Source organism: Austrofundulus limnaeus, unplaced genomic scaffold, assembly GCF_001266775.1.
Source record: "Austrofundulus limnaeus strain Quisiro unplaced genomic scaffold, Austrofundulus_limnaeus-1.0 Scaffold1595, whole genome shotgun sequence".
NCBI classification, from domain to species: Eukaryota; Metazoa; Chordata; class Actinopteri; order Cyprinodontiformes; family Rivulidae; genus Austrofundulus; species Austrofundulus limnaeus.
In genome coordinates, this window is record NW_013953997.1 from 29,585 (window position 1) to 43,561 (window position 13,977).

Sequence of the window (13,977 nt, forward strand, 5' to 3'; positions counted from 1 at the left end):
AATATTATGACTTCATTCTCATAATATTATGACAATAATCTCATAACATTACGACTTTAATCTCGTAATAATAACAAAACAAAACAAAAAAAAAACTCGTAATGTGGCCCTAATACTCCATCGGACTTGTACCTTTCAGATGTTCAAAGCAAAAAAAAAATAATTTCTGATGGTAGTTTTGATGTCCTTTTCAGATCCGTATGTGAAGATCCAGCTGCTGCAGGGGGGGAAGCGTCTGAAGAAAAAGAAGACAACTGTGAAGAAGAACACGCTCAACCCTTATTACAACGAATCCTTCAGCTTTGAAATCCCACTGGAACAGATGCAGGTACATCATGTTTTATATTCTTTCTAAACACATTTTCACTCATATTTTAATAAGCTGCGTGAAACATATGTCAAAAAGTCATGCTTTATACAGTGTTCAAAATAATGCATTTTTTTGTTGTTATTGTTTGTTTTGTTTTGTTTTAAGAGGCCAGTTCTCCAAAATTAAGAAACCCAAATGTATAACACAAATCTTCCATCCTCCCCAGAAAATCTTGGTGGTCGTCACAGTGTTTGATTACGACAAGATCGGTAAGAACGACGCCATCGGGAAGATCTTTGTCGGCAGCAAGGCCACCGGCTTGGGTCTAAAGCACTGGTCAGACATGCTGGCTAATCCCCGYCGCCCCATCGCCCAGTGGCACGTCCTGCAGCCGGAGGAGGATATTGACGGTCAGCTCGCAGCCTTGAATGCAAAGAAATAACGAGCTTTTTACCCACCAGCTATTGCTTCTGCCCTGAAAACRAATCCCACCCTCGATCCCGTTTTGCATGAATCCCATGACAACAAATGACTCATGAACCCTGCTCTGCAGAAAAAAAACACGTTAGAATATCTTCTCACTCAAACGGAATCAAAGGAAACTCTTTTAAGCATCAGTGTATTCTGTAAAGAGGGCTGTAGTATTTTGTGAACTGATAAATTTCTATTTTTTTTTTTTTTGGGGTTTTTAAATTCGAGAAAACTGATTTACAGGGTGCTTAAACCGAAAGAAATTCTTAGTGAAGACAGTACAAAATAAAGAGCTTTAGTTTAGTTTATAGAGCATGCTTTGCTGAACTCCTCACTGCTCTTTGCACACCTCACCCCAGTATTATAGCTTGCTGTAAGTGTGCTATAACCTGCAATACAACGTGCTGAGCAATGCGTTGGTTTACATCTATAACACGTAGCAGCTTTACCTTAAAAAGCGAATCAGATTTAAGTCGCTAAATGTAGCAGTTATTGTTGCAAACGTTTGTTTCCTCAGCAGTTTAGCGGGGCTGATCTCTGTTGTCTTGTCTCACCACCAAGGCCTGTCTATGTTCATTACACGTCTTCTGTCAGATTTAATGTAGGGTTGGAATAAAAGGGTGCCTTTTGGAAATGACGCTGAAATGTTTGCTTGGTTTCACTGTTCAGTCCAGAAACTGTTGGGGGAAACTGTAACTGTGCCATTACAGTGATGTTACATCAGTTCAATTCTAGACTTTTTTTCCTTTTTTGTCTGTTGTAGCTTGAAGGCTGTTTTAAGTTGTCTAACTGCAAAACATGTTGCTTTTATTCCAGCTGATTTCAGTTTGTATCGCTTACATCGAGGTTAACCTCGTTTTAAAAAAAATATCAAAATTCAATAGAACGTCATTGTATCAGAGGTTTTGTGATGAGCTGGAATCTTCCCTAACAAAATGAATAAATGAATGGAAGAAAGACACACCCGTTCAATTATTTCCAGGCAAAAGCACTCGGTACACCACAATCATTACTGCAGTTTCTTTACGGCAAAGGTTCTGAGCAAAGTTGCTCTTTACTGAAATTTATTGAAACAAACAAAAGAAAACAATCAGAATATTTAGATGTTATGGTTATGTTTGTTACCAATGAAGAATTCCATTTTATTGATAAAAAGCTTCAATCACGTGGCTTCTTTTGCCTCAAGTGGGCATTTGACCAAATCTATGATAAAAGAAAATCTAAATTATTTTGTGATACATCCAAGATTGTGTCCATCATTAAGGCAGGATTCACACATCTGTGATTCACTTTCATTAGAGCTGATTGATTGTAATAACTTTCTGTAAATTGAGTTTTTAAAATTTGAGCTTTCCCACCACGTGAGGTATCTGAGTGAAGCCAAACAGCAGCATGTAGACATTCTCATCCACAGTATTTTATTCTGTCGTTCAACTTAACGCATTGCACCGACTTGTTAATAAGCTACAGCATGTAATTATAAGATGATGTAAATAGCCGCATGTTTGAAAGAGGAAATATTATGTTGTGTGTGTGTGTGTGTGTTTGTGTTTTGTGTCGTTTCTTTTTTATAATAAAACAGAGTGAAAACAAAAGAGTTGCACTGACTGAAAAGTGTATGTATTTTTTCAGACTAAGAATTAATGTGGGACTGAGAAGTCCAGGTTACGATTCAGACTAACTGATTACCAGATGAATTGCTTCCTGTGTCTCCTTACTAAAATCCACGATTCTCAAAATCTTGCATGACTGTGACTTAGTTTTTTTTTTGTTTTATTTTTTGTCATTGTTTTTGTGCTGTTGCATCATTTTATTTCTGACTAACTAAAGGAGACTGTTATGTCTCAGTATATTTTGGGTGCTTCTTTTATTCATTTCTGTCAAATGAGGCCTGAAACCCTCTTGGTTCACCATATATTTTATAACTCAATAATATACAAACTTTGCTGACTTTTTTATTTGTTACACAGTATTTTTGTGAATTATTACATCATATTGATGCTGTTCTCTTCTTCCTTGATCTGAAAAATCATAACAAGAACGTCATTCAACTTGCACTGTAGAAAGACGAAAAACTCTAACTTCATAGCAAGTCTGTCTTTTGAAATATATATTTTTTTCTGCATTCCAGACGCTAAGAGATCCCAAAAATAATAATATTTCTCAGTCTGCCAGTAATAAAATCTTGATTAAACTGCTCTGTATAATATAAGGCAGTGTATATTTTGATGAAGTGATTTGATTTATCACCAATTTTTGTGCATTAGCAATAAGAACTTTTTATGTCCTGAGTTTGTCWATCAAACTGTGTCCTATCTGTGAAACAAATCATTGTTTGCAGTGCAATATTGCTGCTGCTTACATTCTGGTTCACATGCATACACTTAAGCATCACCCTCTTGACTAAAATGTTCATTCACCAAGCAGCAGAAAGAAGACAACAGCTTTCTCTTTTTGACTGATTCTGATCTGTCCTGTAAATGTGTCACTAGTTGTGCCTTTTTGTAAAATGCATGATTTCTTTCCTTGCAAAGTTTGTTTTTCCTGCAACAAAAGACCAAAAACATGTACACATACAAAACTCTATGTAGAAATTAGATACCCAAAGGAGCATAGCTCTGTGTTGTCAAACTGTAATCACAGGAAATAAAAACATTTTGAAGTAGCCAAGCCGYGTGTGGCGTTTTTATAGAGGATGCAGTTCCGCTTATGGTCAATAGATGGTGGCGTTGCACAACCAAAATTTGCAACAAAGTCAAAGCAGATATTGGATGAAAAAGAAAAAAAAATGTGTACAGTAGGTTTTCTGGACGGGTTCTTCTCTAATGAAACGTTTCGTCTCTCCTCCAAGAGACTTCTTCAGTCTGAGAGTTTCAGGCAAAATTCAGGCTTTTAAGCACTGCTTCCATGTGACTGATACTCACATCACATGGCTATCGTTGACACCTAATTAACACCTATTGTTAACAGGGGGTGGAGTGATACTGGCTATAGCAGCGCTGTAGGAGGGGGACAACTGAAAACGGAGGCCTCCACCTCTGTTTAATGATAGACGGTCTTTCTTCACAAAAATGGCTTCTTTTACTCCTCTCCCAAACCAACGTTCCTCTCTATCAAGAATGAGAACATCCTCATCTCTGAAAGAGTGACCGCTGGCCACTAAATGAGTTAAAACTGCAGAGTTCTGGCCATTAGATGTAGCTCGTCTGTGTTGGGACATTCTTTTGAACAGTGGCTGCTTTGTTTCCCCGATGTATAACTGGTCGCAGTCCTCCTGGCATTTAACAGCATATACAACATTGCTCTGTTTGTGCCGGGGCACCGGATCTTTGGGGTGAACCAGCCTTTGCCGTAATGTGTTTTGGGGTTTGAAAGCCACTGGGACATCATGTTTAGAAAATAAACGTCTCAGTTTCTCCGAAACACCCGCAACATACGGAATAACCACTGGATTGGGTCTGGGTTTGGGGTCTTCATTTTCACCTGAAGGTTGCATGGAATCCTGTCTGTGTTTCCTGTCTGCTTTCAGGAAAGCCCAGTCAGGATAACCACACTGCTCCAGGGCCTGTCGTGTGTGTGATTTCTCTTTCTCCCTGGCTCCTGGGTTTGTAGGGACACTGTCTGCTCTGTGGTACAGAGTCCTGATCACTCCTAACTTGTGTTCCAGTAGGTGGTGGGAGTCAAAACGCAAATAATGGTCTGTGTGGGTGGGCTTACGATATACGCCAGTTTCCAACCGTCCTTCATCCGAAACCGAGACATCGCAATCCAGGAACGCCAACCTGCCATTTTTTTTTAATCCTCTCATGTGAACTTAATATATTCATCCACAGAGTTGATGTGATCAGTGGATGACAGTTAAGACACTTCAATGACTTTACGAAAATGCATTGATGTGCAATAATATCATCTTGTCTGACATCATGCATGGTCATACTTTACATCAACACATCATGCGACTTCCTTTGCTGTGTTTTAAACACTAGAAACACCTCACATCTGTTGTCTTTGAATAAACTTTGAAGTTTCACATAACTTTTTTAAAATATGTTGTTATAGTCCATTGTTTATTATTTTCAGTACATAACCAGTACAGAAAAAAATAAAGAACAACACGTTGACTTAATTTATTTTGTGAATGTACAAAAAAATGTACACTTCCAACTTCTTAGGTGTAGAAAACAACTAAATTACACACTCTAAAATGTGACTTCACATCACTAAAAGGTTTATACAAATCATAGTAAAAGTCTCATCTGTAATTACTCTTTTTCACATTTACAGTCACTAGAACAAATCAAGACGTAGTTGGGAACTACTGCTATCACAGAGTTTAGTTTAAATAAGACAGATATGGCTCTTTATTTGTCCTCTCATCCCTTTGCTACCTGTTTTACTTAGAGAGTTTAGTGATGACACGGATTAAAGCTCCATTTTCATCCTTTAGTCTCTGGTTCTCCTGCTTCAGCTCTGCTTTAACCTGAGGAGGAAGCAGAAAAATAAGTAAATAAAACTGACCATAAAAACCATTATTGTTTCATTTAGGTTAATTCTAAAAACTGCAAGTGGGGAGCAATGACCACAAGAGTAAAAGCAAAACATCTTTACAGGAAATAAGTGAATGAACTTTCCCATTTTTTAATTTTCTTTTCTGAATCCCTCAAGTGCCAAATTTGCATTTAAAGAGACAGCCTCAAAATGAGTTGATCTGAGACACGCCTCAGGAAAGGGGTAAAGAGGGGATTGTGGAGTTACAATAAAAAGGAATTCAGACCAAAGCATTGCAGTTCCACTTTATATAGACTCCAACTGAATAATTTAAGTGCAAAAAGGAAATGTTAAAAAGCCTGATATATCTCATTTAAGACTTAAAGCACAAGAGAGTTTTCTTGTCTCAAATTATTGAAAAGCAAGGAGATTCAAACCTAAATTACATAAAATAGCATATTTTCAGAGTCTCTTCTAACATTTCGACCACCATATATGAAGTTTCATTTATTTATTGTTGCTATTTTATAACGAAAAAACAAACTTGTTTCATAAAAAAGCAGAATTCTCTGATCTGAATAAATTTGTGTGTTTTATTCTAAAAAACACAATCACACGCTGTTTCTCTGCTGCAGTAAAGAACCGTTTTCACACCAGCAGCTCGTGTTTCTTCAGACCTTTGGCTGACAGAAAGCACAAGGTTTTTGTTTGTGTTCTCCTGAACAAAGCAGACAGCTGGGAGCTAACGCTGAGTCCTTATTGCTGGGTGTAGCTGGTGTCAGACTGTTCACACATCCCACAGACAAAACAGCATAATGGTGACAAATGATGTCAGTTAAATCCACTGCAGACAAACAGCTCAGAACGCAGCACTGAGTTTCACAAACACTTCACGCAGTTTAAAGTGACAAACACGTCCAAAAAGTGCAGAGAGATTCAGCAAAACTAAAATCTTAAAAAAGGGGCAAGGAAGTGATTAAAAATTACCTTCAGCTGCTCTTCCATTTCTGTGATTTTCTTTTTAAGGCTCCAACTTTCCTGCAAAGAGTATTTAATAAATATAATTATGGTAATTTGATTAAAATGCGTAAAAAAATAGCTTCATGAATCCAAACCTTTTTTTCTGATTCAAGCATGTTGGAGCCACAATCATCTGTTTTATCGTTCTGACACAAAGAAAGATTATTATTAGGAAGAGAAAAAAAGACTTTGGTTGTTGGTGTTATTTAATGATGCATGGTGTTTATGAATATTTAAATCTAAACTTGCAGAATAAAGTACCTGTGCTTTGTGCAGCTGGTCCTGAATTACAGCGAGCTCCTGTTTACTTGTTTCCAGTCGAGACTTGAGTCTTTGATTAGTGGCTAGTGCCTTTTCATACATCTGTAAAATATGGATATTTCACAAAGTTTTTTTACAAATGCTTTTAACAGAATAAAGGTTTTCCAAAATATATGGTTAAAAAACATATTTTGTGATTGTTTTATTTCTCACTGTCTTAAAATTTGTTTTTTTTTTACCTTTGTAAGGTTTACATCTCTACCAAAATAATTAAGTAAGCAGTAAGTGAAGTTTATTTATATAGCAACTTTCATAGATATAAAATCACAAAGTGCTTCAAAATAAAAGCAAGAAAAAAAATTCAAACCATCACAAAAGCATTAAATTCATACAAAAGTACAAGTAAAGAAAATAATAAAAATAAGCTAAAAGAAAAAAATAATAATTAATAATAGTAAGCTAAAATAAAGTTTTAATATGTTTTTTTAAGCATCAATAGAATCAAGGCTACATATACAGTACATTGGGGCAGTGCAATCCAGAGTCAGGGTGTCACTGCCTGGAAAGACCGATCCCCTCGGGTTTTAAAATGTGTGCAGGGTACCACCAACAACCTCTGACCTGATGACCTCAAACTGCGAGGTGGTGTGTGAAGATGGATCAAATCCAAAATATAAGAGGGAGCTCATTCATAGAAAGCTCTAAAAGTTAAAACCATATTTTCAAAAGAATTCTAAAAGGAACTGGGAGCCAGTAAAGAGAAGCTAAAACAGGTTTGATGTGAGATTGTTTGTTCATGTTGGTTAACAGTCTTGCAGCTGAGTTCTGGACAACCTGAAGACGGTCCAGCTCATGTGAACAGGCTGTCACAGTAATCCAAACGAGAAGAAATCAGTGCACAAAGCACCATTTCAACCTCAGCTTTCGACCAGAAAAATAATGCATAATAGAAAATGAACCATGTCAGCTTTCAGATGATCACCTGCCTTTTTATAATCGTTGTTCATCTTTTCCTCCTCTGCCTTTTTCTTAGCAGACAGTCTGTTCTCCCGCCGCAGGAAGTAGGACTCTGCGTGGTTTGTTGACGTGTCGTTAGAGACATCAGACGCCGCCGATGAACCCAGTCTGAAAACAGAGGAAAGCTTGACACATTTTTTTATAAGAGCAAAATTTTAGCCATTTATTGCATTTTATTTTTCTCTCTGTCACAATAAAGCCATTCTAGTTTAGGTTAAAGAACAGAGAACTTACCTGGACAGTTTTTCATGCTGAAAAAAGGGAGAAATGTTTTAGAGATTTGTGTCATTCATTTAAAAAGTTAAATATTTCAAAACCATTTTCAGCTGCAATTATTTTAACTCAAACCTTTGAAACAAAACAAAATTTTCTTTAGCACTGCACTGCAATGCAGACAAAAGTTTTTTTGCTGTAACATTTTCAGATTAGCACATTTTTATTGTCAATTTTGCAAACTACAACTCTTTTTAAAATCAGTTTTATATAATTTAACTTTTCTAATCCAAAGTTAATGAAGAAGCAAAGTCAGCCAAAGTAGGAGAGAGGAAATGATCCCCTACATAAACCGACAAGCACAGATAACTAAACACATCCAAAAATGGTAACAACTCCACCGACGAACGTCTCAGTTTGTGCACTGTTGCCTGCTGAAGTTAGGGCTGTGTGGGATGTGTCCCAGGAGAATTTAAAACTACAAAGAGAAGTTATATCTAGACCTTAAAGTTACAGATTAAACATATTGGAAAGTACTTTTCTCAGTTACATGTAGTCTGTTTCACCCAGACAGACAAAACATAATCAAAGGTCCTGTGTGTGTAATTTAAAGTAGCAGAATGCTAAAAGCTAAATTCTTATGAATGAAGTAAATAACCTATCTAATTAAATAAAAGACTAGCATTCCTGGAAAGAGTATTTTTCCTGTTGTCTTTCTGGTCATAACGTCATGTTCAATGTTGTATGATAACATGACATAAAACAGAGTATAGCGGTTAAAATAAGTATTGAACACGTCACCATTTTTCTCAGTAAATATATTACTAGAGGTGCTAATGACATGAATTTTTCACCAGATGTTGGTAACAACCCAAGTGATCCATACATACAAAGAAATCAAAATAAATGTCCAGAAATGAAGTTATTTGTAATAATGTGGAATGGCACAGGGAAAAAGTATTGAACACATGAAGAAAGGGAGGTGTAAAAAGACATGGAAAGCCAAGACACCAGCTGAACTCTCTCAGTAATTAGAAAGCAAGCCTGCCCCTTGTCAGTGCAAGTTAATATCAGCTGGTTCAGTCCCAAACGATGGCCAGGTATCACACAAGAACCATCTGATGATGGGTAAAAGTAAAGAGCTCTCTCAAGACCTTCACAACCTTATTGTTGCAAAGCGTAATGATGGCATCGGTTACAGAAGAATGTCTAAACTTCTGAAGGTTCCAGTGAGCACTGTTGGGGCCATAATTCAGAAGTAGAAAGAACATCATTTCACCATAAACTGACCACGACCAGGTGCTCCTCACAAGATTTCTGACAGAGGAGTGAAAAGAATTATCAGAAGAGTTGTCCAAGAGCCAAGGACCACTTGTGGAGAGCTTCAGAAAGACCTGGAATTAGCAGGTACGATTGTTTCAAAGAAAACAATAAGTAATGCACTGAACCACCATGGCCTGTATGCACGCTCACCATGCAAGACTCCACTGCTGAAGAAACAGCATGTTGAAGCTCCTTTAAAGTTTGCTGCACAACATTTAGACAAGCCTGTGTAATACTGGGAGAATATAGTCTGGTCAGATGAGACCAACATTGAACTGTTTGGATGCCAGAATACACATCATGTTTGGAGGTCAAATGGCACTGCACATCAGGCCAAAAACACCATACCAACAGTGAAGTTTGGAGGTGGGAACATCATGGTGTGGGGCTGTTTTTCAGCATATGGTACTGGCAAACTTCAAATAATTGAAGGAAGGATGAATGGAAAAATGTACAGAGACATTCTTGATAAAAATCTGCTTCCATCTACCAGGATGATGAAGATGAAACGTGGCTGGACATTTCAGCAAGACAATGAGCCCAAACACAAAGCCAAGGAAACTCTCAGTTGGTTTCAGAGAAAGAAACTAAAGCTGCTGGAATGGCCCAGCCAATCACCTGACCTGAATCCAACAGAAAATCTATGGAAAGAACTAAAGATCAGAGTTCATAGAAGAGGTCCATGAAACCTTCAAGATTTGAAGACTGTTTGTGTGGAAGAATGGGCCAAAATCACACCTGAGCAATGCATGCCACTAGTTTCTCCAAACAGGAGGCGTCTTGAAGCTGTCATTGACAACAAAGGCTTTTGTACAAAGTATTAGATAAATTTCAGTAAGTGTGTTCAATACTTTTTCCCTGTGTCATTCCACATTATCACAAATAACTTCATTTCTGGACATTTATGGTTGGATTTCTTTATATGTATGGATCACTTGGGTTGTTACTGACATCTGGTGAAAATTTCATGTCATTAGCACCTCTAGTAATATATTTACTGAGAAAAATGTTGACGTGTTCAATACTTATTTTACCCGCTGTATATGTTGTGAATGACAGTTATTTATACATTAAATTTTAGCACAGCATCGGTCGAACTGGCTGAGTTTTAACCATGTGTACTCACTTTTAGCTTCATAAAAACATTAATAAATGAGTTTCCTAAGTGACGCTGAGAGAGAATCTCTTTTAAAATGGACGCAGGGTTGTTGTTGACGGGATAGCTTTAACCGATAGCTTACCTTTTTTTTTTTTTGTTTACCGGATTATTTCGGAGGTGTGGCAGCCACTCAGATGTTAGGCTGGCACAAAAAAAGTTATAGAGGTTCACTCAGTGATTATCTACTATAAGTTTCATTCAAATCTGTTTAACTATTTTTTAAAGTGTGTATGATATAAGATGCTGAACATAACAGAAGCATTAATATAAATGTTTATAATGTTCTGTTCAACTTTTTACTCAATCAAACAAAAGAACTGACACATAAAATGAAATGGGTTTTGTCATTTTCACGGTGGATTCATTATTAGTTTCATTAAATTAATATACTGTATTTATTCATGTAAATACTAGAAATTTAAGCCTAAAAATCATCCACAACATGGGGGAGTAGTATAATACACGGGTTATTGATAAATAGATTTTTAATTCTTTTTAGCTCAAAAAATGATGATCGTATTATACATGAATAAATATGGTATCTTCTGTGTTTATAGCAGTTAGAACATGAAAATCAGCCTGAACTGTAAAACACTGAAGTGAAGGTGCTCATGCTGCAAACTGTTCATGTTTCTTTCTGCATTTTTATGTTTGAATATAAAAGATTCAAAGTCAAATACAATAAAATATTTATTTGATAACTATATGACATAAACCTGCAACATTGTATTAAATACCGTTGTTGGGATTATCTGAATATACTTTAAAAATGCACATTTATTCTTCCTGATGTAAGTTAACAGTGTAAACAGTTTTAGTCGTTTTTGTGTTTTAATCTTTCTGACACAAGACCCCCCCCCACCCCCCTTTTCAACAAACCACTGTATAAACCCAAACATAAAAGCAGACTTGTGACCAGAGTTTCAAAAGATTAATGTCAAACTGCACGAGCTGAGGGCTGTAAGTGGATTCCTGCTGAAAGGAGACACAGACACTAAGTGTAAACACTGATGTGCCTGAGTTTGGACATGACTTCTGGATCTTCACCAGACCTGATGTCATCTCCTTCAAAAGAGCTCTCTGGGCAGTTGCTTGGTTATTAATTATGGCCTAAACGTTTTTGAAGAAAAAAAAATTCTGGTTTAGATTAGGTGACATCCCATGTAAACAGAAACTGATGGAAAAAATGTGTGACTTTGCCCCCCCCACCCGCCCCCACCCCCCACAGTGAGTCTTCATCTCTGAGCTGTGCTGCAGTCCTTCTACATCCCATGATGGAGTGTTTTTTGGCCCGCTGACCAGCAATTCCCGAGTGGAAAATATGAGTTTCCCGTAGGACCAGCAGAGAGATAAACATCCATAAATATCGTTCGTTCCCACAATCACAGTCTCTGAACTCTCTGTCCCTCTTTCTTCTCTGTTCCTCGTCATCCTGTCTTCCTCCTCCTCCACCCCCCCCCCCTCTCTCTCTCTATATCTCATGCTGACGTTTTCGGCATCGCTCCATCTTTCTTCCCAAGTGAATTCTTGTTTTACATAAACACATTAGATGAAACCTGCTTATTATGTCTCCTTAGAGTCATTTTCAAGCCGTCTTAAACAGCACGGTAGAAGTCTACTACACTCTGCATGTCAGTCACTGTGGGCTTTTAAAGGCTAAAAAAAAACTTTTTGAATATTAAGATCTTTTAAATCCATGTCAGAGGCTATGTGTTGTTTTCTTTTAGCAGTTTGTATTGTTGTTTAGATATGTTTTTACTCATTTTGTACTATTTATGGGAGATGGTGTAAATCAAACTGAGACTATTTTATTCTATTTGGATGCAACACTCCAAAGTATTTCCTCTAACTAAGCAGACACATAAAAAGATGAATGATCCTCAGGCCTTACCCTCAGGCTCTTGGTGTTGGCAGCAGATGAAGCTGGGCAGGAGTCAGAGAGCGTTTTTCTGACATACGGAGGCTCTTTGTTGTGAGGAAGCTGAGATGACATCGCTCTTGAACTGTAGAAACCACTGCATGCAGCTGAACGCCGGTCCAAAATACACCCAAAAACTTCTTCCCCCCCCCACCTTTTTTTGTAGCAGCTCCTCTTAAAAGCAAAACCAGCTGCAGAGGGGTCAGCGTCAGGTTCTGTTGTCTCAGTGTGACTTATGTGTGCTCTTCATGTGATGGAAGAACACAGAACATCGSATCGAGGGTAAAAGAAACGCCACAATTGTGAGGATGGGAAGGAAGTGGGAGTGGGTGGGCTGTGCAGTGTGTGTGTGTATGTGTGTGTAAACAAGGGTTAGAAGGCAGMATTTTACACAGCATCTTTAAGTTATGAGAATAATTACTTGTCAGGTTCACAAAAAACACCTGATTATGAAATCTGTCCCAATTTTCTGTGTTTAGAATTTAAAWTGGTCAATTTTACTTAAATAACTTGATGAATATGTTTAATTTCAGCGTCATTATTTATTTATGTTGGTATCAGGAATTTTCTTTATTGATTTCCATCCAATGAAAATGATTAAACTTGACTTCTTAAAAAAGTATTTTATTTAAACTTTGACAGCTAAAGGTTTTACATGATGCAACTATTTATACAAGGACCAATAGTGTATTTTAATATCCAAAGCAATTATTATTAAAGAAAAGCTTGCTCTTCTTTTTTTAGTCTCAGTTAAACCGAGTCTAAAAAAAGAACATTAACATAACCTTTCCATGATAAATGCAAAAGCTGTTTTTGCATTTATCATGGTAAAGTTATAATAACCAAAGAAACAAGCATCACTGTTTGCTAACTTTTTTTACAGTTTAAAAATTAATAAAAATACATAAAAATTGCTTGTGGGTCTCCCCCCCCCCCACAATTGACTTTTTCTAACTCATTCTGTCAAGCACCACCTGCTGGTGGAAAAATGTATTTTTTACAGTTGAATTTTAAGGACTGTGTCTTGTCTTGTTATTTTGATTGCATGCTGTAATAGTTTCACGCACACAAAAAAGCTTTTAAAAATAATKATATGAATGTATAATTTTAAAATGGCAAGCCTATGTAATATTGCAGATTACTTGCAGCACTATTGTTGCATCAACTTTTTTATTTATATATGTATAAATTCCACTGTCTTAAGAAATACGAGCAGATTTTAATCTAAACATTTGCTTACATTATTTTTTTCATCAAATAAGTTTCTATAAGCTTTGATTTGATTTATGTCATGTATGAATGATGCTTCTTTTTGCAGAATCTTTTTAAACCTAATTTATTATTTACATTTTTGTTGTTATTTTGATTTTTACTCATAGATTTTTTTGTTTGTTTGTTTCATAACAAACAACAAATATAGGCTACTTAAAAAAAATCACCAGGCGAAGTCTCAGTGTGAAGGCAGCTTTTAAAAGAGGAAATACAACTTCAATCTTTCAAAATAAACTTTATTGTTCGACATGTTTTTCAAAGACATAATTTTCTCCAAAAAATAACGTTGTATTTACCTAAACATATGTTTACGCAATAATTTATTTATTAGGTTCTTGTTATTATATTTATGTWCTTAGCTCCAAATTAAATCTCGCGCTTTTATTTATAAAGGCATGTCGCAAAACGTGAACGTAACCTAACAAGACGTAATTGTTATTTTCTTAACTTGACTTCATGAAGCGCGTTTTTTTCCTTATGGATGGTGAAACAGGTGTGACTCAATTAAGTTTGCAAACTTCTTAA

General features: G+C 36.5%; 2 protein-coding genes across 2 annotated transcripts; one reads left to right on the plus strand and one right to left on the minus strand.

Moving 5' to 3' along the window:
* Positions 1-194: 194 nt before the first annotated feature.
* LOC106535865 (synaptotagmin-2) lies at positions 195-1,742 on the plus strand (the record flags this gene model as incomplete). Its single annotated transcript, XM_014032999.1, is given in 2 exon segments — positions 195-328; positions 537-1,742. Coding segments are annotated over 2 exon segments (350 nt in total), but the record flags the coding sequence as incomplete, so codon positions are not given.
* A 3,150-nt stretch (positions 1,743-4,892) lies between these two features.
* LOC106535861 (protein phosphatase 1 regulatory subunit 12B) lies at positions 4,893-12,447 on the minus strand. The gene is made up of 7 exons (XM_014032996.1): positions 12,154-12,447; positions 7,802-7,818; positions 7,537-7,675; positions 6,551-6,652; positions 6,385-6,435; positions 6,257-6,307; positions 4,893-5,261 (listed from the first exon to the last, which is right to left on the minus strand). Exons 1-7 carry the CDS (start codon positions 12,253-12,255, stop codon positions 5,175-5,177), a joined length of 549 nt encoding a protein of 182 aa, XP_013888450.1. The 5' UTR covers positions 12,256-12,447; the 3' UTR covers positions 4,893-5,174.
* Between the last annotated feature and the right edge of the window lie 1,530 nt (positions 12,448-13,977).